Source organism: Micromesistius poutassou (genome assembly GCF_964030765.1).
Source record: "Micromesistius poutassou genome assembly, chromosome: 5".
Taxonomy (NCBI): domain Eukaryota; kingdom Metazoa; phylum Chordata; class Actinopteri; order Gadiformes; family Gadidae; genus Micromesistius; species Micromesistius poutassou.
Window position 1 is genome coordinate 18274112 of NC_140275.1, and position 25341 is coordinate 18299452.

Sequence of the window (25341 nt, forward strand, 5' to 3'; positions counted from 1 at the left end):
ACTCAAGTGAAGAAAGGGGAGAAGCCGAAAAAACAATTACACAGGCCACATAAACAAGGGGTAAACGTTTCGGGTCTAGCCCTTCATCAGTGTTCCTTGTACGTGACGCATTACAGGGCGCAGCGGCCTTTTATAGGCTCGCCTGCCAATCACCCAATCACCCCAAGACACATGAGTGCATTTGGGGTCACAGTGTATCCAAATCACCCAAGTTACACCACAGATACTATCAGAATTATATACAAACATGTACAGGAGATATAACAACATTTGGAAACAGAAACATAGTCACACAAGATTTTAATAGTGATACCATATTTAAATATTTGAAAAATATATATAAAACATGAACAATATTTAGAAAAAGGTGTGGCCTGTAATTGTTTTTTCGGCTTTTAAAATACACTTTTGGAACTTCTCAGCCCTTGTGTGTGATCTCCCCTTTCTTCACTTGAGTATTAACTTTTATATTAACATATAGTTTGTAAATAAACATTTAACATTTAAATAATGTTAGAAATAACTTAATTAGTGCCAAAAATACATTTAGTTAACTATTGACAAATATTAGTTAATAGATTGTTTTCTATTTGTTAAAACATTAACATACAGATTGTATGCAAACAACTATTATTTAATTAATGATGAAAAAACTATTAACTTGTGCCAAATAGATATTTTAGTAGCAATTAACAAATGGTTAGGTAATGACTAGTTTGCTATTTATTATGGCACCTTATTATAAAGTGTTACCGATAACAGTGTATGTGCAAAATAACCCTTGTCACGTGATTTGTAAGTCTTCAGTATTGGCAACCAGCAGTCAGCAAAGCACTTCATGACATTGATAATACACGTCACACGGGACAGTGGTCAAAGTGTGTAAGATATGGACGATGGGAATGTTGATGACCAACTGTCATCTGAAAATATTGTCACACTATTTAGGCATTGATTCAGCCTGAGCGCTAGATCAGACGACCACATATAAAAAAGACAAAGACAAATAAAAGTTTAGTAAGTAGTGTTTTTTTTCCTGTCAAATTATGATTCTTTTTTTATTGTGTAAGTTACATCATGGCGCTTTGAAATACTTTCATTATACTAAGAATATATTGCCTAGCCCTAAATGCAACACATTCCATCTCCGTCCTATCCGAGGACTCACAGTAGTCAATGTACACAATCTGCTTTCACAATAACAATACTATTTGACAAAGGTTATAAAAAAGTTCAAATCAAGTTAACATCAGTGCTGAACATAACATAAGAACTGAAGGCAGATCAGTTTATTCTCATACAATGATGGATTTTATGCTAACAATTCCCCAAAAATATTGTGAGTGATGAGTTTCATCAAACTAATTATTGGACTGACTCCACAACAATCCTTTTTTGCGGCTACCGTTTCCAATCATTAAAAAATAGATACACTATATGACATTCATGCGGTCTAAGCTACATATAACCCTCTCATACTGCAACTCCAAAGATTACAATGATTTTCCCAACCATTGAATACCCAGATATTTACAGAGAGAAATTTCGATGGATTATATCCTTTTCAATTCATGGATGACCTAAAAATAAAAATAAAAACTCAGCCCAGATGTGGGAGATGTGGACCTTCAAGGTCCTTCTGACCGGTTCCCTTCGCTTCTCCACCTGTGGAGCTTTAGAGGAACAGACAGAGAACTAACATCTCAGTGGAGAGCACAGGCCTGTAACGCCCCCATGGGAACCGTCCCAGTCCAAACGTGATTCACAGAGCAGTTTGATAAAAGTACAACAAAAAGGCTGTTGATTACATGTCTACTTTATGGCCGTACTAAAAGTCCAGCACGCTGTTGAGCCGGACGTCCAGCTCCGCCTCCATCAGCCGGCCCTCCAGCCCCCCATCCATCAGCCTGCCCTCAAGCCCCCCGTCCAGCAGCCGGCCCTCAAGCCCCCCGTCCAGTAGCCTACTCTCCAGCCCCCCGTCCAGTAATCTGCCCTCAAGCCCCCCATCTAGCAGCCGGCCCTCCAGCCCTGCCTCCAGGCCCCCATCATGCATGCCCCGCTCGTTGGCATTGTCGAAGCTGTTCTTGCCATGCGTCTGCTTGAGGTGCTTGCGCAGCACGGGCTTGTGGGCGAACACCATGTGGCAGTAGTTACAGCGGTGCGGCTTGTCTCCGCTGTGCAGGTTCAGGTGGTCCAGCAGGGAGCACTTCTGCGTGAAGTTCTTTCCGCAGATCTTGCACTGGAAGGGCTTGATGCCGGCGTGCACGCGCATGTGGCGGTGCAGGTTGCCCTTCTGAGTGAACGTCTTGCCACACAGCAGACACATGAACAGCTTGTGCATCTTCAGGTGGTTGGCATAGTTCTCCAGCTGCCGGAAGACCCGTGCACACTTGGGGCACTGGTGGTACCACTGGGGCGGCTTGTGGGTGCCGCCCGGCCCGTGGGCGTGGCGCCCCGCCACCAGCGGTGCCACCGGGACGGGGGGGCTGAGTGGGTAGCCTGACATGGAGGGGGCCGGCTCGCCCCCGCGGGGCCCCACCGTGGAGTTGATGAGGGAGTGCTGCGGCTCGGGGGGGCGCAGCGGCTCAGGGGGCCGCAGCGGCTCGGGGGGCCGCAGGGAGGGCGGCGGGCTGGACGGAAAGCGGCTCACGGGGTGCTCCGCCTCCGACTCCACCTTCACGATGGTGATGTCGCTGTTGTCCTTGGCTGCACGCTGCCCGCTGGGCCGGCCCGGGTCTTGGGGGGCAGCGGTGGCGGCTTGTATGACCACATCGTCGTCAACATCATCCACATCGTCGTCGTAGTCCTCAGCATCGTCGTCGTTTATAACATAGCTGTCCTCGCCGTCCCCCATGTCCTCCTGCTTATGGACGGTCTGGGTGGGAGAATGCTGCTGCTGCTGCTCCCTCTGACTGCGAGGGAAGACCCCGTCCCCCTTATCTCTCTCCACGTCCCCCACCGGCTGCCGGGGCAGTGGTTTGATGAACTTGCTGAGGGCCTGGGTGCACTGCTCCACGATGTGGCTCATTTGGAGGAAGCTGGCCACCGCTAGGTAGTGGACCAGCTCCAGCTCAGGGAACACCAGCCGGCCCGTGTAGCAGGACAGCAGCAGCTGCCGGCCCACTTCCGCCTCCTGGCTCATGTTGATCTGGACCTCCCTAGAGTCCTGCTGCAGGATGAACTGGTCCCGTAAGAAGGAAGAGCCGGCAGCGAACACCACCTTGTGTCCGGGCACCTCCAGCTGGTCGATGCGCACCGTTACGTCGCAGAAGCGCCTCTGGTGGCGGAGGAGGTTCATCTTGTGGAGCATCGAGTCTCCGAACGAGGCGAAGCGGAACTGGAGGATCACCTGGTTCGGGTCCATAGTGTAATAACGGCTGTGTTCCCGTTACAAAAACGTATACAAACGCATTTCACCGTCTGATAACAAACGGTTATCATTCATTAACGTTACCGTCAATGACTACAATCAGCGTATTAACCCTAATGTCTCATTTCAGACATCCAAGTCACACAAGCCCATGAGAAACAAGGAAAGCAGTTGTCTGTATGTCATGTTTCACTAACGAGGAATACGCTAAATATCATACTGTTAAATGCAGTTTCTAAATGATTGTACCTGATATGATAGCTCCTGGACAAACACTGGCTAGCTTGTGAATCGAGGAAGAAGAAAACACCGGAAGAAATCATCTTAAAGGGACAGTACACGACCGTTGTGCTATATTTTAAAGGGACAGTTCTTGAAATGTGAAATAATTTAAATTAGTTACAAAAATAAAAAAACAACAATCACTAGTAAAATAATTAATAACTTTATTTTTTACAAAATGTAAACGGTTACAGTCACAAATTTAGACCTACATGATCATGCCAAAAACAAACATCTTATTGAGAGTTTAAAGGGGAATCACGTCCTCTTGAAAAACCTGTTTAAAGAAGAAGACATCTCTTATTCAATCTGACAAATTCCAATCCACTTAAGGGTTTTCAAGGTTTAAATAGTAGGCCTAATCATTTGAAAAGGAGTGAATACAGATAACCTTGTCTGGGACTCTCACCATATCCCAGCAGGACGAGCAACAGTAGCACTCCAACAGAGCCAGCAGCCCACAGCGAGGACACTCTCATGACATACGATGTACCTGGGTCAGATACATGTCAAACTACACATAAAGGCATGTATATACGTACTGATTCATATCAACATACACACATTATAAATAAATGACACATAATGGACGATTAATAGATGAATGTGCATTGGAATAGATACTAATAATCATAATAGATAATGTGAGGTATACTTCACTTCTTACCTGTTACTTTCGCCCATAGAACACAGGAGCTTTTGAAAGCCTGAAAAAGTAAATATTTAAGTTAATTTCATTGCCTCCAAAGTTGTAAACCTTTTCGCTATTAACATACCCTTTCCATTTTACTGTCGTGAAAACATTAATCATATTAACTATCATTTATAACTATAAATCATAAATCTAAATTCTTGTTTATATAGTTACTATTACTAGTCAATTGAAAATGTATTTGCACACATTCCCCTTGGATCTCGAGATACCGCCCATCCTCTCTCTACCTGAGAGATGTTAAGATAATTAGCATTTCCACTCTAGCCACAGGTCTGATACTGAGGCCAATCTGCTGACTTCTTTGTTGGGTAGATTCCTTTAACCGTCTTGCAGCCTTGCTTGTAACCTTGCAGACATGTTCACTTCACCCAGTGTATTGCAATTGAACCGCCATGGCCGACCTCAGCCGTGTCCAATCCTAAACTCTCCCTGGTTTTCCTCTGTTGCTACTGCCCTTGATGTGAATGTTTCCCTATCAGAATCTTGTACACCAATTGTCTCATTGAAGATGCTTTGTAAATTGCTACCTGTATCTTCCCATGATCATGCTCTAAAATGAAATCAAATATTTGACTGTCGAGAAGTGTCCTAAAAATAAGTTATTCTTCATAAGTTACTATTATAAATAAAAGATTGACCCGCCTCTTTCCAGTGGCTGACCACTCGCAGAATGACGTAATAGTTTGTTCCTCTCTTGAGTGGCGCGTTAAAGAAGCCGCCGTGGAACCGTCCGTCCCCGACGGTGAAGATCAACTCTGTTTCGTTCATTTGGCTGAGAGGGAACTGGCCTGTGACGTACTGGCCGGATGGGGGGTCCCCCTGAGAGGAGCCAAGACTCCCCCGGGACCTGCAGTCGAACACTACAGTCCCGTCTAAAGGCACCACGACCACCTGGTACACACTGCAACACAAACAAACAGTGTTCTGTTCACATCACACTGCAACACAGACAAACAAACACTGTGTTCTGTTTACATCACACTGCAACACAAACAAACAGTGTTCTGTTTACATCACACTGCAACACAAACAAACAAACACACACAGTGTTCTGTTTACATCACGATGCAAAACAACACAAACAAACAAACAAACAAATAAACAACCCCCCTGGCTGGCTGCTGGCTGCATGTCCTCTTATATGTTATAATTACATGTGTTATATATGGTACCTGATGGCGTCTAAAGTGTGAGCTGAGCGCTGGAGCCTCAAGGTGGTCGGGGGAGCATCCAGCTCGCGGTAGAGGATGAGCGGCGCCTGAGGCACTGTGGGGTGGGCGGACATGTTGTCAATCATCACTGGCTTCAGATGGAAGCTTGAATTTCAGTTTACTGTTTCTCTTTCATAGAAACGGAAATCAGCCTGTGTAATGTATGTATATATATATATATATATAGAGGAACCTGCTAATCCTTTACGACCTCTGTTGAAATACACAGGCTTATATATATATATAAGCCTGTGTATTTCAACAGATTAGCAGGTTCCTCTTACACCACCCATCATGGGTCTGCTCCGTGTTTGTGCCAGGGCACGCAAACACACAAAACTAGCTAAGTCTTCTAGCCCCAGTAGATACAGGCTGAGACAACATAGGTTGGTGAGCAGCACCTTGCAGGCTGGTGTTGGTGGTGATGTTGGCCGTGAATCTGGTGGACAACGCGATGACGGAGATGGTGTAGTTGGTGGCAGGCAGGAGACTGAGACAGACCTCCACCCACTCATCCCCAGAGTGGAGGAGTTGCCTCCTCTCATGGCGGAAAGCCCCCTGGTACTCTCTGGTGCCCCTGAACACCACCTATTAGGGCACAGGAGCACAGGTTAAGTGATGGTTCTTCCATCGGTGTAGACAGTGTGGAATATATACAGTATATACATAATATATCCTATCTGCTATCACTGGAACGTCGAATAATGCCCTGGAAATGCATTTAGGTCATACAACCCCTCTAGTTGTTGAGCATAACATTAACATTCTAGTCTTGGTTTGGTGAAACAGATAACAGATCACAGACCCTGGACTCCTTGAAATCTCTACCTCAAACCAAGGGCTTCGGCCTAATGCTCACGTATGAGGAGATAGTATCCATGGAAACCAAATTGAGCTCCTGAAAGAGTACCCCCACTGGCCCCCCTCTACAAAATGGCCCTGTTTCTTATGGAAAGATGCTCAAATGAAAATAGTGAAAGTGTGGTGAAACTGTTGAAGACAATAGTGAGAGAAAGAGAACAGCGAATGAGGAAGGATAATAGTGACATATTGGAATATGTGAGAAGATGAAGGATCATTGGGTAATGGTCAGTGACGGACTGGGATCAAAAAACGGCCCTGGGATTTGCTAATTTTCTAACAGGCCGCGGGTAACCCTAACCCTTGTTGATGGGCAGGGGGGGGAATAGATAATGTGAGGCATGCTGCTCCGTGATTGGCCAGCCCAAACGGCCCACGAGAGGCTGCGGCCCTTCTGGCATCTGCCCAAATGCCAGACCATTCAGTCCGTCACTGGTAATGGTGAAGGCTATTATGAAATGATGTTGGAACCTGCAGAGTGACAGTAGATATTCACAGTAGGACTCGACTCTTGACAAAATGCCTGCATGCTCAAAGCCACATGATCCATTGGTTTATCAAAACATACCAGAATGATTTAAAGTTGTTGCTGTCAACCAAAGAAACAACACATAATGGACACTTTATGAATTGAAAAGCCATCCCCAGCAGCAAATCGGCAGTCTTACCTTATATATCTCCTTGTCGACGTCATCCTTCTCTGCCCTCCACTGCAGACACTTTTCATTCAAGACACGTAGGTCACTCACAGCTGGTTTGACTTCTGCAGGATTACAGAAGAACACATGGGCCTTAATGACACACAGCGTTATCAGGCCTCTTGCTCCGGGAGGCCTACAGGTGGGCTGCAGACATCGGGCCCCCAACCCACAACCTTCCAGCAGGGAACCAATGGAAACAAACATTGAATATCTCCCATGGATTTTCCTCTCACCTATGCATTTCAGTGTTGCCTTCTGCCACTGCCCAGCGCTGCCACACACAGAGACACTGCCGCCTGTCCTCCTGCGGTATCCATCCATGCAGCGATGCACTGTCATGCTGCTGTTGTACCAGACCACCTCTGCATGGGCCAGCGATGGAGTGGGCCCACACCTAGCTGGGGTCAGGGAGGATGAATGGATGAATGTGAAGGTAAATAATAGTATGAGCTGTCCATGAGAATGGCTAACAAACACAGCTTCATCCAACATTATACCTATATTTAACAGTGGATTTCCCTCCAAACACACACTCAGAAAAATCAAGGCCAGATGACTGACAATTAAACATACAAGGAGGATATCAGACAGGAGTGTTTGGTACTTCTATGGGGACAAGAAACGGATCAAAAGCAAACATCTCATGAAAAGGAGAAATAAAGTGTGCGATGAGCACGGTACCTCTGCAGTTTAAAGGCACGTGTCCCCACTCTCCTGTCTCAGAACATGTTGAAACAGTGTTGTTCTGTCCGCCCTCCTGGTAATAGCTGGCAGCACAGTTATAGTGCACCTTGCTGCCCACTGAGCTGCGACCGTCCCAAATCCGGTTAGTACCAGGGAGGGTTAGTGGGGCTCCACAACTCAGCTCTGCATGGAGGTTAATCAGCGCAGGACACCTGCTATTAGTAAAACACGTGGCCGGCGTTCTGATTTTTCCCCGTTGACTTTGATCAAAGGGTTATGGTTAGGGTTAGTGCCGTGTTTCTCTGGCCTTCAAGTGGAGAACAGTATTCTGGTCTGACCACCAGAGAGCAGTTCCTCAGCGGTGGTTGCTACCTACAGGACCTCATATGTACAGGTACAGGATAATAGGTGTATGTATGTGTGTATATATACAATAGTGTGTATGTGTGTGTGTGTGTGTGTTAACTGAAGGCAAGCTGCACCTTCACAGCGCAGGTCTGACTCCTCCCACTGTCCGTCCTCTCCGCAGATGGAGTGGTTAGTGGAGGGGGAGGGGCGGTAGCCCTCCTCACACTGGTAGTGCAGCACGCTGCCCACGCGGGTACTGTTGTCCCACAACATCCTCGCATGCGGTTTAGATAAAGGTTCTCCACATTGGATTTCTACAAGAGAATTACAAAGCAGGCAGTATCATACAATATGTACAATATGCTCGTAATAGATTTGGTTAGATTGATGACTACAGGATAGTGAACAGATGCTGAAGATGATGACAGCTAAACAGATTAGCTTTAAAATAGAAACTGATTGCCAATCATGTTACTCATTTTTGGTCGCAAAGGATGCGAGTGCTATTGGCCCAGCCATTCATTAGCTTTCAGTGAGTGAATTGCACTGTGAGAAACTGTTTAGAGTTGAGTGCCCCTTCCTCTATATCAGCTCATTTGGATTTAGACCTCTCCTGGCTAATTTCTGACCATCTGGATAAAAGCATCTCTTGACTGATGAGTTCGGGGAATCAATCTTGATTTTAACCCCAGTTGTGTGAAATGCATCACATCTCAGCTGCATAGAAACCTATTGAGGGAGGGAAATGTTTTGGTTGTTTACATTCAAAATCTTGTTCCTGCTATTTTCTGCTCTCTCTTTTTACAGCCCTCAAATCGTACGTACGGCAGCTGTAAGTTGAGGTCTAAGGAGTTGATGAAACATGTCTAAACATAAATGTGATTTCTGAGGCTGTTGGCAGTTTTACCTTGGCAGAGGAACAAGGCCAGGCTCCATTCTCCAGAGGCAGAGCAAACGGACACGTTTCCCCCTCTGGTGTTGCGGTAGCCGGGGTCACACTGGTAGAGCACTGAGGAGCCCAGCGTGGAGCCGTTAGGCCACAACGCCGTGGCATGAGGGAGGTTGGGGGGCACGCCGCAGTCCACCGCTACAGGGAACAGAGAGTTACTGCGCTGGGAGGAGGTTTGTGCAGTCAGCAGGCCGGTGTGAGCACATTGTGCGAATTCCAGAGTCATGGGCTGTTACCTTTGCACAAGATGTTTGGCCCTGTCCAATTTCCGTGAATATTGCACACAGACATGTTGGCAGCATCATGGTTGTTCATGAAGTCTATTTTATCCTCATGAAAGCCCATTTTACAGGTGTAAAACACAACCGTTCCAGGGCTGGAGTTGCCATTCCACAGTTGGCCAGTATGGGGCAGCACAGGTGGTTTTCCGCATGATACCTCTGAGAAAGGAAATAACATGCAGAAGAAGTGGAATAATACAGATAATACAACAGTGAGTTCTGACAAACTAATTTCATTGGACAAGAGGCATTCATTAGTGCTTATATAGTGTATAGCTGTGGTCCAATAGCATGTTCTGCTTAGGAAGCTTCCTAACGGAGTGAAATAACCTCTAATGTCGCTTTTCCACCGACAGTACCAGCTCAACTCGACTCGGTTTGGTTCCAGGCATGTCGCGTTTCCATCTAAAAAAGTACCTCTTCAATGTGGGCGGGTCGTAGAAAAGAACCTCTCCAACATAGGCGGGTCGTCATTAGGTTTAATCACGGGAGACGTGATTCCCGGGAAATCTGAATCTGATCAAGACTATTTCATGATTCCTGGGAAAGGTTATGATGGGAAATAAAATAAAATGAAAAGCGCGACGACTGCGCGTCTATTGTTGTCATACGGTAACGTTGATGGAGGCGAAACTCGAGCCCTGGGAAAGGAACGACACTAAAAAGAAACAGCAAAAACGCTGATCCTCCGGAGCCAGTCCGTGGACTCCAGCCATGTCGGACACACACAATCACGCCGGACACACACAACCATGCACAGCCTAACTCTAGCCCTGGGAAAGGAGTGACACACACGGCGAAACGCTGATCAGTAGTGGTGGCTCGTTCGCGAACGAATCAGTTCGAACGAATGACTCTTTAAAACGAACAAACCGAACTGATTCGCCGCTCTCGTTCGTCGTCGTTCGTCTCGTTCGTTTTCCGAGACTCGACTCCCAGCTCCACCCACTAGTCGCTGACTCGCGAGTCGCCGTTCGTTCACTGACTGTGTTTAGCGGTGAAGACTCGAGGACTGAGAAGTCACGAGAGTCAGCCGGGCAACAACATCCCGATTAAGAACATGAAGCACTCCTCAGCTAAAAGGAACTTAGTTAATGTTGTGTTGATTGATGACCGTTTTCACCATTGCACGATCGTGATTCGTTTGAGAATGAGAACGAGGGAGGAACTGAGTCTGACCGACTCGGCTGAGAACGTGCATTCGCCATTCGTTTGAACGAGAACGAGGGAGGAGCGGAGTCTGACCGACTCAGTGACTGAGAATCATGATTCACCGCTACCGGAAATGCGAACGAACGAACGAATGAACGACTCTTCATGGCGAACTGACCGACGCGAACTGATTCTTTCAAACGAATCATGAAATCCACCACTACTGATCAGTGTCCCCCTCTGGAGCGGGTTCGTGGACTCCAACCACGCCGGACACAACTTAACTTTGAGTGATTATTCCCATTTACAACCGCTGGCCAATCAGTTGCCAGCAGCCTGTTTAAGTCAAACAAAAGTACCTACTCTGCTCGCTTGGAACCTCGACGGAGGTAGTACTAAAAAAAGTACCCGGTACTAGGTACCGGGTACTTTTTTTGCCAATGGAAACGCAAAAAAAGGCAAGGCGAGTCGAGTCGAGCTGGTACTGTCGGTGGAAAAGCGGCATAAGTATCTAATTGGCAGCCATGATACGAGCTGTTCAAGTTCTCTAAATGCTAAGGAAAGGTGCCATGAGAGAATAGTTTCAATGTGACAACCATTTAATTTCCCTTTTGTGACTGAGAGCCTTACACACTTTTTTATTTAAATTTGAACCGTGGTAATGAAGGTATATTTTTCACCGGGTTGTCAACGTTTATACCGCCGACATGAAGCAACACGGTTAGATTGGCCTGAAACTGGCCTGAGGTAAATTGTAGACTGAAACAATGTAGCAAAAAACACAATGCTGAAGTTAAATGTTTTTAACCATTTGTTGAGTCATAACGCTGGTAAACTAACCGTGCGTTCACACCAAAAGCATATTTTGTCGCCTGTTCGCGTGTTCACCTGAGTTAGGCACGAATAGAACTTCACTCGCAGGAGTGATTTGCGCAAGTTTGCGTGATTGCACAATCACACAAATTTACTCGCGGGAGTGTAGGAGGAGGGGCTTCCTCTTATTACACCAAAGTTTCTGCCAATTCCTTCCGGGAGCTCCAGTGGGAGTCCGCAAACGGCAACAATCCCTTTCTCCTCAATGTTGCGGTTAAATCTGGACATCAGGGAGTCAAAGACAGTTTCTTTTCCGTTTTCTTTTTTTTCTCCTACTTCCACTAATAATTCACTACATATTTTTGATGATTTTACTACATTTTTATTTTTCAACACAGACATTTACATCGATAGTTGGGCATTATAATTGGTTTGCCTCGGGAGTGGGTAAAACTGTTTTTATTGGCAGGCTAGCAGTTCCCCTTGACTTGCGCTAGCCTATCACTCCAATGATAGTCTCCAATGATAAATAACACACTGGCTCACTTGGAAATGAGACCCGATGTCCAAAATCCTGAACTATCCCTTTAACTTACCCATGTTTGTCACTTAGCCATTTTCTTGGAATACCCCTCTGGCCTTTGAGATGTTTTAGTTTGTTTTTACAAACAACAACAAGTTTGTTGTTTTTACAACAAACTTTTGACTGCTTTCTTTAATATAAACATAACACAATACTTTTACTTTTACTTTCAGTACAAAGTACAAAACATTTTGAATACTTTAGTACTTCCACTTAAGTGGGGTGTTTAAAGAACACTTCTACTTCTACTCAAGTCACTTTTTTGATACAGTACTTGTACTTTTACTTAAGTTTGGGTCTCTAGTACTTTATACATCTCTGTATATTATATAGATATTTATATATTATATTATGAATTATGTAGATATAGAGCTCTGGGAGTTCGCAAACGGCAACAATCACTTTCTCCTTCATGTTGCGGTTCACTCTGGACTTCAGGGTAAACGTTGTTTGGCTGTCACGACCATGCATCACGCGAAACGCGGAAAAGTTCAAATATCTGGTGAAACATTTGCCTCTAAACGCGTCTTTGCATTGACTTTGTATGGATTCACGCCACGCCATCTTTTTTGGTGTGTACCCCAACCCCATTTTCTCTCCTGAAATGCAGTGAATATCGCCCATGGGTTTTCCTCTCACCTATGCACTTCAGCGTTGCCTTCTGCCACTGCCCAGCGCTGTCACACACAGAGACGCTGCCCCCTCTGCTGCTGCGGTATCCGTCCACGCAGCGATGAACGGTCACGCTGCTGTTGTACCAGACCACCTCCGCATGGGCCAGCAATGGAGCAGGCCCACACCTAGCTAGGGTCAGGGATGATGAACGGATGAATGTGATGGTAAACAATAGGATTAGAATCCCATGTGTCATGTCATACTGCAACATTGTGGAAGAGTTCAGGAGATTGCTGTGCCATCTTGTGTTCAGGATGGTTGGACTCCACTGCACCCACCAAGGAGAAATGATTCCCCATCGAATCAAATAAGCACAGCTTCATCCAACACTATACCTTTATTTAGCAGTGGATTCCCCCTAAAAACACTCTCATAAATCTAGGCCAGATGTCTGACTTTAGTAGTTTTTACACTGCCAAATATGCTTTCTTCTTTTTTGTCTTATACCCGCCTTTTTCCCGGCATGGTCCGCGTTTACACTGACCGAGGTAATATACCGGCTTGATTTCACACCCCAATTTACCCTCTCGAGCCCTACACATATTGGGGGTTTCATTTTCATGGAAATGCGATAGGACAGTATTGTGGTACCAAGGGCGGGACTTGGGTAGAGGTGTTGGTGACGCAGCGACATCAACATAAGTAGTTTAAACTGGAGAGATGGTGAAATCCGCGAGCTGCTGACCATCATGGGAGAGAAGGGGATGCAGTAGCATTTAACGAAGATGGGGAAAGATCTACGAGATAGTAGCAGAGGAACTTTCCTTACAAGGATTTTCCCGGGATAAAAAGCAAAATAAAGAATATGCTGGCTTTTTACACTTGTAAATAGTTAATCGCATTTTAGCCTATACTCAGATGTTGTCTACTCATTCTTGCATGCGAGTGGCTTGAATAAAATAAAAATAAAAACATTCTGAGTATGCTACTTATTCTAAAGCGGCCTACTCTCTGTGTGTAGTCCCGCCTGCTCCACGGCTCCTTGACAAAGGGGGAATATACCCCCTTGGTTTTACACAGGCAAGACAGTGAAATTGCAGGGTGTGCCAAGCCGCGACTGTACCAGCTTGGCAATATAAAAATGCCTAATTAAACATACAAGGAGGATATCAGTGTTTGGAACTTCTATTGGGACAAGAAACGGATCAGACGCAAACATCTCATGAAAAGGAGAAATAAAGTGTGTGATGAGCACGGTACCTCTGCAGGTTAAAGGCACGTGTCCCCACTCTCCTGTCTCAGAACATGTTGAAACAGCGCTGTTCTGTCCACCCTCCTGGTAATAGCTGGCAGTACAGTTATAGTGCACCTTGCTGCCCGCTGAGCTGTGACCGTCCCAAATCCGGTTAGTACCAGGGAGGGTTAGTGGGGCTCCGCAACTCAGCTCTGCATGGGGGTTAATCAGCGCAGGACACATGCTATTAGTAATAGGCCTATCATAACCCCAACCCTAATGACATGCATGCTGGATCTCAGATAGCTGGGTATGTGTGTGTGTATGTTAACTGAAACCACGTCAAGCTGCCGCTTCCCACCACAGGGCTGACTGGTTAACACGCTGACCTTCGCTGTGGAGGAAGTTGAATGCTAATAGTTTTTATGGTGAGGCCTAAACTTACAGTTTACAGTTATATTTCTAAGGCTCTAACACCACATGTTAAGTGTAACAGTGCTATTACTTATCGTGCGTTTCCTCCGAAGGGTGCGGTTCGGTTAGGTATGAATAGGTGTGGAACGATTCCTGTTTCCACCACCAAAAGTGGGCCGGTAGAAACGCAAACTGAGCTGCGCCTAACTGCACCTACACTACCGGACCTAATCGTACTGGGCCTAACCGCACCCACCACATATGTTGAGTGTAACAGTGCCTTTACTAAGGCTCCACCACCACATATGTTAAGTGTTACAGTGAATTTACTAAGGCTCTACCACCACATACGTTAAGTGTAACAGTGCCTTTACTAAGGCTCTACCACCATTGTAAGGTGTAACAGTAATGGGACAGAGGCACCTTTGCAAAGCATGGTCCCCTCCCAGTGTCGACTAGGACTGCACACAGAGACAGGCTCCCCTCCCACGTTCTGATGTCCAGGGTCACACCGGTACAGCGCCTGTGAGCCCAGCCTGGAGGTCTGGTCCCAGCGCAGTATGTGAGCGTGAGGCGGGGTCCGAGGAGAGCCACAGTCCACCTCTAAGGGCCCAACAGGGACAGAGCTGAGAGCCACAGTCCACCTCTAAGGGCCCAACAGGGACAGAACTGAGGGCCACAGTCCACCTCTACTGGGCCCAATAGGGACGGAGCTGAGGGCCACAGTCCACCTCTACTGGGCCCAATAGGGACAAAGCTGAGAAGCTGCTGTGTCTACAAAAGACTGTCTGGCTCATATTTAAATATACATCACTATTGGCATCAACAATAGTGATGTCCAACATATCAGTAATCTCTAAACCTCTTAAAAAATAAGTACTCATATAATTACATTACCTCAACAACATGCTCTCTGACGTTCACAAACATCTCATATAATGAACAGACCTCAACATGCTCTCTGACGTCCACAAACATCTCATATAATGAACAGACCTCAACAACATGCTCTTTGACCTCCACAAACATCTCATATAATGAACATAGCCCAACACGCTGTCTTACCTTCACAAAGCGGGGCTGGCCGGCTCCAGGTTCCGTCCGGCCCACATGTGGACGAGTTGTCTCCCCGTCTCCACAGGAAGCCGTCCTGGCAGCCCATGAGGACCACGCTGCCGTAGGTGGTGCCGGTGGTGGACAGTACCTGCACTACCTCTCCTGCGGGAGGGGGGCCACAGTCCACCACTGAAGAAGAGGAAAGAACTCTGTGTTTAGACCAAGGGAACAGCACTCCGACTGGGTGAAGGTTACAGGGAGCATGACTCAACGGGAAAGAAAATCACAAGAATATGTTTGAGGCCTATATATGCACAATAACAGTTTGCGGAGAATTGTTTTTAACGATGATGTTATCCCTTGAACAGAGTTTTATTGTTACAGTACATGGCTGCTCGTGGCTCAACTCCTAACAACGTGCAGCGACCCTGGTTCCATTAACAAGTCCTTTTTAGCCCACAATATTATGTCTAGACCATAGCTGTCAAAGTCAAGGCCCGCGGGCCTAATCCAGCCCGCAGTGTAATTTAATTTGGCCCCCCAGACAATATCTAATGTCTATCAGAACTGGCCCGCCGGTATATCGCACTTCAGCGTTAATGTGCGTCTCGGTGCGTAAACCCTGGCGCGTGAACTCTGGCAGCCCGTAATCCCGTACCAACCCCCCCCCCCCCCCCCTCAAACAACTCCACCAGCCCGTAATTCTGTACCACTACCCCCCCCCCCCTCCCCCCTCCCCAATTAATGTAATGTAATTGGCCCGCGACTTTGTCCAAGATTTCAATTTTGGCCCACTGTATATTTGAGTTTGACACCCCTGGTCTAGACTGTCCAAAATGCCCCCTAAAGTCCAGAGAAATTAATAGACCTCTAAGATCAACAGCAAACCCTTCTTGTTGAAGTGGGACGACAACGTGAACAGAAGCACACACCTTTGCAGGAGCCTTTGTCCCTGAGGGGCTGGAAGGGCTCTGAGGCATTGTGCGCTCTGTAACCCAGGAGGCAGTGGCACTCAAAGTCCCCCTCCAGGTTGACACAGCGGGCCCCCTCTCCACACACCGCAGGGAGCCTCCGGCACTCATCAACGTCTGGGGAAAGGAACACAAGAAGTGCATGACATCTGTCTACATGGACATACATACGTTTGTTCAATACTATTTAAAACTGCATATCCGGGGGTTTAATACAAGGGAGGCTAACAGCTATTCATGGGTTCTCTATGTATGGAATATGTCTGTAATAGGGGGCAGGAACGTTGATCGTGGAAGGGAATTGGTTTGAGCTCCGATTTCTGAAGACTGTAGACAATCGAATGCCTACCCTGCTGCATAATGACACGCACACACCAGACACAGAAACACAACCCCCCCCCCCCCCCACATGGTGTGAGGAGGAGCCCTACGCCCTTACCCTGGCAGTACGTCCCGTCATTGGGGGTGAAGGAGGTCCTGTGGTTGGAGGGGCTGAAGCCCCCCAGACAGGTGCAGGCGTAGCTGCCCACGGTGTTGTGGCAGGCGGCCCGGGGGCCACAGATCTTCCTCGCTCCGATCTGACACTCGTCTTTGTCTGGGGGCCCAGCGTCAGTTCATTTTCATTCATGTATTTCATTCTCATTTAATTTCAACAGAGGTCATCGTTGGACGTGTAACGCATTTTCAACATATAGTGAGAGTAAGTTCATATGTTCAAATGGGATAAACAGTCAATGAAATCACTGCTGGTGCATAAAAAACACACTTAGGACAGCAAGATTTAAGCATCTCGGTTTTCCCTCGCCAACGTTTCCCTCGGTTTTCTGATTAGACAATCATGTTTATCTGTACCTTTTCACTTATGGGAGATTCACCCTCTTTAGTGTGTTTTTGTGTGTGTGTGTGTGTGTGTGTATGTGAGTGTGTGTCTGTGTGTGTTTGTGTGGTGCGTGCATGCGTGCATGAATGGGAAAGAACACACTAAAGAGGGTGAATCTCCAGCGTGTTATGAGGATCACAAAGGGGGTCATCTAGTGCTCACATGAGGGATGAACACACACACACACACACACACACACACAGTCAGCCCTGTCAGCCCTGTGCTGTTCTAACCCCCCAGGGGAGGAAGGTGACCATACCTTGGCAGAAGGTCCTCCCGTTCCCGATGAAGCCGTACATGCAGATGCATGTCTGGCCCGAGCCGTCCGGCAGGCTTGAGCATGTTGCATTGGCATGACATGAGGCACAGATACCCCCCGGCTGCCCTGCGGCCGGCCTGCCTGCTGGGGTCCAGATAACACCTCAGTATCTCATGGTGGCCAGCATGTTTCGGTGGATCTCTCTAAAAACCTTCTCTCTTCTCATAGCAAATCTGAATTTTCTTTCATGTCACAAACTTTAGGCCTGCTGCCTTTATTATCGCCGATGGGCAGATTAGCAGCCTACACACAATAAAACGCCTTAGTGCAAGCATAACCAGCAGGGTTGGATTATTAGGACTAGTTTATGTCTCAGTATTGTAATCATGGGGACTTTAACAGCATGCTTACCTTTTCATTTGTGACCAAAACTGCATGATTAAATCATTATTCCTAATAATTCTTCATAAAAATAGATATATGAAGAAAAACAAATCATATACTTATCCACAAACTGGAGTGCAGGAATTTAATTTTTGTAATAATGTATTATTATTAATTATATATGTTTTACTAAAGACATAAATGTAAATGAATGTGGCCTTCTCACCTGGGATAACAGAAAGCAGGACAATCCAGATCACGTTTCTTCTGTCCATCCTCCTGAGAGTGTGTGTGTATTTGAGTCTTTAACTCTTCATCATCTTCGTCTCTCTGTAGACATCTGTTTTATCCTGGTCTTCTCCTCAGGCCCAGTGGTGCTGAGCACTCCTGATAAGCAAGACCAGGACCTTCAGCTCGTTTCCTCTCTCAACGCCTGCCCTGGCATCTGGGTTTTGTGGCTTCGGTGGACATCCTGTTCAAACGGTCGGGTTATTATGGTCTGCTTGTGCTGCTGTCAGTGATACGCAGCGAACCCCCTGATGGCCAATCAGACTTCACCCTCCTGCGTGGGAGGGGTCAGGTTCTATCTTTGGCCCCCCGCTGCCTTGATGAAGCATCCCAATGTATCGTCCAATCAGCTGCCAGCTCATTACCTGGAGATATATCCCTCTATATTTTAAAGAAAAGAAAAGATAGGCCATCTTTTAACTTTAAAATATAGTGGGATATATCTTCCCAAACAGGCCTCCAGATTCAATGGCAGTGGGAGCAGAGGGATTGGTGGTTACCTGGTTGACTGAGGTCAACCAGGTAACTAGCAGAGGGGCTTGAGGTGACTGAGGTTAACCAGGTAACTAGCAGACTGGTGGTGACTGTGGTTAACCAGGTAACTAGCAGACTGGTGGTGACTGTGGTTAACCAGGTAACTAGCAGACTGCTGGTGACTGAGGTTATCCAGTTAACTAGCAGACTGGTGGTGACTGTGGTTAACCAGGCAACTATTCAAGGGGCTTGAGGTGACTGAGGTCAACCCATTAACTAGCAGACTGGTGGTGACTGAGGTCAACCCATTAACTAGCAGACTGGTGGTGACTGAGGTTAACCAGTTAACTAGCAGAGGGGCTGGTAGTGACTGAGGAGGTTAACCAGTTAACTAACAGAGGGGCTGGTGGTGACTTGTGGTGGGGGAGAGGGGGCCGTCTCAATGTGGGAGGGGAAGACAAGCCGGGTGAAGTGCTATCTCTCTGCCCACCAGAAATGACGAGCTGAGGTCACCCTGTCACCCCCCCGCCTGCTGGGTTCAGTAGATAACAGACCAGCCAGCCCATAGCCCCGCCCTCTCTTAAAACATCCTACATCTACCTGGACCTCATGACCTGTGTGTGTGTGTGTGTGTGTGCGTGCGTGCGTGTTTGAGTAAGATATAGTTTGTATAGGCTAAAACAGGCAATAACCTCCTAGTACAGAAAATCACAAATCCTTTGAATACATTTAGTTTCTAATTGATAGCTGGTGAATCTTGGTTGTGATTGTTATTATATTCATGACATGTCGGTAAGTCTCAGCCCCTCCACGCTCAATGTCAATGTGGGATGAAACCATTATTATCTTCCTCATTTTCGTAGGGTGGGCGTAATTTAATACGATGCATTATATAGGCGGAAATCCTAAAAATATGAACTTCATAACTTCTCATCAATAAAAAATTTAATATCAGTTGATAATACTGTTATTTTGGTAATATTTAAGTCATAGTTAATGTCATAGTTAATACGAGTCGTATTCGACTCTTCCAAACCTAAGGGGAGGGACTAGGGAGGGGGGAAACGGCTACAGCGAATCATGGAAGTAGAAGTTGTTGTCATCGTTTGTGCTAAACCTCTTCATGATAAGGACTTTTGGCATGTTTTACTGGTGTAAATGTTGTTAATGTTTACGTAAACGCGTTACATCCGTTTACGAGTACCGCACAAAACGTCCCATTCCGAGTGGAGCGGTTCTCCGGATCAAGCTAGGCTGTAGGAGGGTCAGTCCTCCAGGGCAGACCAGTGAGTGTGTGTGTAGACCAGTAAGTGTGTGTGTCTAGACCAGTGAGTGTGTGTGTAGACCAGTGAGTCTAGACCAGTGAGTGTGTGTAGACCGGTGAGTGTGTGTAGACCAGTGAGTGTGTGTGTAGACCAGTGCGCGTGTGTGTGTGTGTGTGTAGACCAGTGTGTGCAGACCAGTGAGTGTGTGTGCAGTCATACTAGTGTGTGTAGACCAGTGATTGTGTGTGTAGACCAGTGAGAGTGTGTGCAGACCAGTGAGTGTAAACCAGTGAGTGTGTGTGTAGACCAGTGAGTGTGTGTGTGCACACCAGTGAGTGTGTGTGTAGACCAGTGAGTGTGTGTGCAGACCAGTGAGTGTAAACCAGTGAGTTTGTGTGCAGACCAGTGAGTGTGTGCAGTGCACCACAGCATGGTGGTCAGGGGTCTGGTCCTACTGGTATTCATGGTGGCCAGGTGTCTCACTGGTATCGTGGCCTTTACCTGAACGGGTCAGGAGGCGTTGGAGTCACTGTCCAGCCCTCAGGATGCTGGACCGCATGTTCTCCTTGTGGTTCTGGTTCGGGTCCGCCCGCCCTGGGTTCTTCCTCTGGACAGCGGCGGTGTGCTCCGGGATCCTCCTCATGTACAACAGGGGGGTCCATGCTAGTCTGAGCCTGGGTCCAGGGGGAGACTTCCCTCGCCTCACAGGTGACGGGCCGCAGCGTGAGTGAATGTTGTGTACCACATGTTGAGCTGAACTCTGAATCTAAATAACCGCTTTGTGTGTCTCAGATCTGCTCCTCTACGCCTTCAGCCATGAGGATCTGCCCTCACTCCTCGTCAACACCATCCTGCTCCTGCTGCTGGGCCCGTGCCAGGAGCGGCGCTGGGGCACCCTGGCTCTGGTCTGTCTGTCCCTCCTGTCCGCCCTCCTGCTGCCCCCCCTCTACTCCCTGCTCCTGTTCGTCGGGGGGGGGGAGGCCAGTCGGATCAGCGGCTACTCGGCCCCCCAGCTGGCCCTGTTCACCGCCCAGTGCCGCCAGGTGACCCAGAGGAGGCTGCTGGGATGCGTGCCCGTCTGGTTCCTGCCCTGGGTGGTCCTGCTGGCCGGTCTGGTGCTGCTGCCCGGGACGCCGGCGCTGCTCCACTTCTGTGCGATCTGTCTGGGACACAACTGTATCCTCAGACCTTTAAACACTTCTCCAGGCCTGGACTGAAGGACGTTCAGTCTTTAAGCAAGTTGAGTTTGTTACCACATTGATTTTGTTTGGTCTATTTGACTTAACACATGGTTTCAGATCGGCCGTCTTTCATTGGGCTTTTCCAAGAACTGGAGAATGCCACAATTTTCAAGGGTGTTCCTGAATGGGTCTGCGTCCTCACCACCACTTCCCTACCTACCCTACCCTACTACACCACGTCTGGCCCCAGGCTGCCCCCCTCCACCACGCCCAAAAGGTACTGCTAATGTACAAGTGGACTAAAAATATTGTTTTACAAGTTTGGTCTTTTTTCCAAAGAAAGGGAGCAACCCAGCAATGGTCTTAATTAGGGCTGTCAAACGATAACATTTTTAAATCTAATTAATCACAAGGTTTCTTGAATTAATTTCGATTAATCACAATCCTAAATATGACTGAAAAATTCACATTTTCTGTGTACTGTTCTCAGAATAGAAAGATAAATGACAAGAAGCGGATATTACATTTGTGTTTTTATTTATGACAAATCCAAAAAAATAATTAAATTCTAAACAATTTTGGCAACTTAGCCATTGCTCTTTTTTTTAATTTTTTTTTTAGCAAATACAGGATAGGTGAATGGAACGTTTTTCTTTTTGAACAAACAACTCCACTTTCACACAATAACATGTGGCCCTTTTACCTTTTATTTATTCATCTTTTAGCCGTCGACGGGTCCGTCGGCCAATCATATCGCGGTTATGCAAATACACTAGTGTGCCGCTACTTGGACTCTGTCCAATGAAATGGTCTTTGTGATACAGTAACTCAGTAATTCAGTTACTAACTGTGAGTTAGTAACTGAATTACTTTATAATAAAAGTAACTAGTTACTATTTTACGGTACTGTAAAAAAAAAAAGTTGCTATATGTCAATGAATTTGAAGTAGTGCTTATATCTCCTCCTTGAAAATGCTAACTTTTCATCGGATTGCTCCGGACTCGCCATCTCTGCTGCTTCTTTGAATCTGTTTGGTGTGTGTGTCTGGTGCGCGTGGCCTTGCTTGTGTGTAAAAACACTGGCTCCGATTGGCTACCATGAAACATGGCTCTGCCTTAGCCAATCATAATCGCTTATCTCGTTGTTAACCCACCCGGTCTCCTTACTACCAGGAGTAAGGAGCAATCACAGCGATTGCTGTGGTACACGTACAGGGGCAACACTCTCCTTGCGACTACGGGATCCATTTAGCAATAACAACAACAAGCAGGAAGACGCAGGAAAAAGCCGGCTTTATAACGCCTGGTGCAAGGAGAGCGCAAGGAGAGTGTACCCTGTACGTGTACAGCGATTTGATTGGCAGCAGGCTGAGTCAACAAAGACTACTCCCCCATACGTCAGACACGCCCTCGCCCATCCGTCGACTGACGGAGGTAGTGTGAACGAGGCGTCAGCCATGCTGTTTACGCGACGAGGAATGAACGCGCCGGGGGTTGTGGGTAAAACAGGGCGGGAATGCGTTAATGCGTTAAAAAAATGATCGCCATTAATTCCAGGATTTAATTATCTCACGTTAACACGTTCATTTTGATAGCCCTAGTCTTAATACACGACCCTGCAGTTTCTGCAGCTGCCAAAATGGTATAATAAGGTGCTGCTGATGGCGGTGGTTCATTCTGGACCCTGCTTACAGCAACAAACCATCAAACTCATGGAACAGCCTTTTGGAGGGTTAACGTGGCCCCATCCCGCAGGTCTGGATCCCCATCTCAATGGAGACCTTCTGGCGGGGCTGATCCTTCTGCTAGCCACCCAACCCGAGACCCCTTGCCCCGACACCAGAGCCCCTGGTCTGAGCCAGGGCCTTCGTGGGCGCTAGAAGGAGCTGCTGCTCTGGGTGAACACCTCCTACTGGAGGAAGAGATGATGAAGGCGGGGATCTTGGCCTCCCTACAAGACACGTCTGAGGACCCTGTGGGGAGGGTGGAGGTGCCAAAGTCCTCTGTCTCCTCTCTCAGGCAAGTAATAATAATGATCATGGATTACTGGTTTTAATCTTCATATCTGCTGTTGCTAAATTGATGCCTATGTCTCTCTGTTGATTGTTCGGTTTTAATAACGTCTCATTTAAATAAATGCTATTTTCTCATAGACTGCAGCAGCTTGAAAGAATGGGATTCCCGACTGAGAAAGCTGTAGTTGCGCTTGCGGCCTCAAAACAACTAGATGGCGCCATATCCTTGCTGATTGACGACCGCGTTGGTGACCAGTCAGTGATGGTGTCGAAGGGGAGGATCACTCCGTCCCTGTAGAGAACCACAAATGTTGCATGTGATCTTTGATAGTGACATGGCATTGTGTTGCAATAGTAAAATATGCTTGGGTTATGCTGAGCTTAAGTGTTGTTAAATGTTCCCTGTGGGCCTTTGTTGATAACAAAAATAAGTTTATATCAATATTAAACATTGAATCAATCAAATGTTCTTGGTATGACTTTCAAGATGGACACATTTTTTTCAGTGTAATCAATGTGACAAAAAGAGGAGACATGTTAAAAAACACTAAACTTATTTTTATTATCATATCAACGACAGGATTATCCTAACACAATACCACCTTGGCAAGCAATAAAAAAACTATCAAAATATAATATGAAGTTACACATATCAGCATACAAAACATACTTCAATTGATCAAAATTTTAAATAATGAATATGTTTGATGTAGGAATAAAAAATAAATCAAGTCATTATGTCAGGACAGTTTAACCAATCTAAATTTACCAACATTGAAATCTGTTCTATCAAATACACCAAACACTGTTCTATTGATAATTCTTCACTGAATCATTGTGTGTGTGTGTGTGTGTGTGACAGACTGAGTGAAAACTGTATGTGTTTATTGAAATAGAAAGTGGTTAATAAATAGGCTGCAGTGGGAACCACCCTAGGTCTTTGATAGTTTGAAGGGCCATCGGTTTGTGGTGTTTTGAATTGTAATTCCTTTTTAGTTTAAAGGAAGAAAAGAAAGCACCATCACGGCATTACAGTGAATAAGCAACCAGGTCAGAATGCATTTACAGTTTGTGCAATTTCCCCCTAAAACCAGATGTCCAGTGAGTCTCTTGAGGGCTTTGAGACTCACACCAAACACCTTGGAGCCCAGCACTGAACAAGTGATGTTTCTGTGAGAATTGTTTCTTCTTTTTAGTGCACTATATAACATTTAGTTAACATGAGGATCTAAGCATATCTCATTTAAATAGAAAAGGTTTGTGTAATTGTTCACTGCAACCTGTACATGCTCAATATACTTAAATAATGACATTTGTAAAATATAAAATTGAAATAAAGTTACATATTGTGATAGCTAAAACCACTTGAATCCTGCTTGATAAGATATTTCTTACTGCCTACATGTGACCTTTACTTTCCCTGCGACATCAAAGCACCATAGACTAAGTCATGGATTTTCCTTTTGTAAAACATGAAACTGCTTGTTTCTGCTCAGCACCTTAAAGTGAGCTCTGCCAAGCGGTGGACAGGAGGGGGGGGGGGGGGACAGGGGGAGGGTCAGTAAGGGAGGAGGGTCAGTAGGGGAGGGGGGTCAGTAAGGGAGGAGTGGTCAGTAAGGGAGGGGGTCGCTGCTTTGCTATTTTTGTGGCCATTTTCAATATTCAGTGGAGCATTCCCTGAGGTGTCCCCCGTCTTTAATCTAAGGTACAGCCAGGGGGGTCGGTGACGTTAGAGATCCTGGGGGGCAGCTACTTCCCTCTGACCTCGGAGTCCGGGAACAGCGGAGCCTCCGTCAGGCCGAACCGCGGCGCTCGCTTGTTCCTGTAGAAGGAGGAGGAGCCCGCTCCAAAGGGGCCGTCCCCCGACCCGGGCTCCGGCTCTGTTGGAGAAAGGAACAGGTTGGAGCCGGGCTGCCCTATCTCCTTGGGGACCAGACCTGGGGACCGGACCTGACCTGTGGACCGGACCTGTGGACCGGACCTGTGGACCTGACCTGACCTGACCTGTGGACCTGACCTGACCTGATCTGACCTGACCTGTGGACCTGACCTGACCTGTGGACCTGTAGACCTGACCTGTGGACCTGTAGACCTGACCTGACCTTTGGACCTGACCTGTGGACCTGTGGACCTGACCTGACCTGACCTGACCTGTGGACCTGACCTGTGGACCTGTATTGTCGTCCCATTCAAGTAGGATTGTAAGCTAATTCAATTCGGATTGTAGTCAGAATCAAGACAGATTTTAGTCAGATTAAGCTCTCATTGCAATAATGCTAAATTCTGATTTGAATGGATTTAGATGTTTTAACTGGGTGTAATCAGTCAACTCTGATATCAGCCCGACAGATCTTT

General features: G+C 46.7%; 4 protein-coding genes across 8 annotated transcripts in view; 1 reads left to right on the forward strand and 3 right to left on the reverse strand.

Annotated features, from left to right (window-relative positions):
* Positions 1–908: 908 nt before the first annotated feature.
* zbtb26 (zinc finger and BTB domain containing 26) lies at positions 909–3707 on the reverse strand. Its single transcript, XM_084467875.1, has one exon. The coding sequence runs from the start codon at positions 3362–3364 to the stop codon at positions 1829–1831; it is 1536 nt and encodes a 511-aa protein (XP_084324001.1). The 5' UTR covers positions 3365–3707; the 3' UTR covers positions 909–1828.
* A 92-nt stretch (positions 3708–3799) lies between these two features.
* susd1 (sushi domain containing 1) lies at positions 3800–18231 on the reverse strand. 5 transcript variants are annotated; one of them, XM_084467872.1, is made up of 19 exons: positions 17990–18231; positions 17380–17523; positions 16680–16835; positions 16202–16357; positions 15279–15458; positions 14637–14816; positions 12590–12754; positions 9358–9561; positions 9080–9259; positions 8307–8486; positions 7822–8007; positions 7374–7538; positions 7108–7202; positions 5980–6166; positions 5540–5633; positions 5010–5268; positions 4320–4359; positions 4062–4145; positions 3800–3929 (listed from the first exon to the last, which is right to left on the reverse strand). In XM_084467872.1, the coding sequence occupies exons 1-19, from the start codon at positions 18036–18038 to the stop codon at positions 3889–3891; spliced, it is 2745 nt and encodes a 914-aa protein (XP_084323998.1). In that variant the 5' UTR covers positions 18039–18231; the 3' UTR covers positions 3800–3888. The 5 variants fall into 5 exon arrangements, with proteins under 5 accessions (XP_084323998.1, XP_084323997.1, XP_084323996.1 ...); XM_084467871.1 differs by lacking the exon at positions 3800–3929 and having other exon boundaries at positions 3956–4145; positions 17380–17520; XM_084467870.1 differs by lacking the exon at positions 3800–3929 and having other exon boundaries at positions 3956–4145.
* A 1375-nt stretch (positions 18232–19606) lies between these two features.
* On the forward strand, positions 19607–24340 carry rhbdd3 (rhomboid domain containing 3). Its single transcript, XM_084468562.1, has 6 exons — positions 19607–19811; positions 20305–20498; positions 20583–20966; positions 21089–21248; positions 22727–22990; positions 23125–24340. Exons 2-6 carry the CDS (start codon positions 20336–20338, stop codon positions 23282–23284), a joined length of 1131 nt encoding a protein of 376 aa, XP_084324688.1. The 5' UTR covers positions 19607–19811; positions 20305–20335; the 3' UTR covers positions 23285–24340.
* Positions 24341–24583: 243 nt separating this feature from the next.
* emid1 (EMI domain containing 1) overlaps positions 24584–25341 on the reverse strand; it is a 53018-nt gene continuing 52260 nt past the window's right edge. Inside the window, exon 16 of the mRNA XM_084467743.1 lies at positions 24584–24866. Within this exon, the coding sequence (XP_084323869.1) occupies positions 24736–24866 (131 nt within the window). The 3' untranslated portion in view covers positions 24584–24735. The remainder of the gene's footprint in view (positions 24867–25341) is intronic.

Bases quoted from the DNA above. Each gene is read 5' to 3' on its own strand.
- zbtb26 (XM_084467875.1), bottom strand. From the start codon at position 3,364: ATGGACCCGAACCAGGTGATCCTCCAGTTCCGCTTCGCCTCGTTCGGA.
- susd1 (XM_084467870.1), bottom strand. From the start codon at position 18,038: ATGGACAGAAGAAACGTGATCTGGATTGTCCTGCTTTCTGTTATCCCA. The intron at 15,459-16,201 runs GTGTGTGCTTCT...CCTCTTCTTCAG, and splicing joins GGACAAAGGCTCCTGCAAAG to TGGTGGACTGTGGCCCCCCT. The intron at 9,260-9,357 runs GTAACAGCCCAT...TGTTCCCTGTAG, and splicing joins GCCAAACATCTTGTGCAAAG to CGGTGGACTGCGGCGTGCCC.
- rhbdd3 (XM_084468562.1), top strand. From the start codon at position 20,336: ATGCTGGACCGCATGTTCTCCTTGTGGTTCTGGTTCGGGTCCGCCCGC. The intron at 21,249-22,726 runs GTACTGCTAATG...CCCATCCCGCAG, and splicing joins CCCTCCACCACGCCCAAAAG to GTCTGGATCCCCATCTCAAT. The intron at 22,991-23,124 runs GCAAGTAATAAT...ATTTTCTCATAG, and splicing joins TCCTCTGTCTCCTCTCTCAG to ACTGCAGCAGCTTGAAAGAA.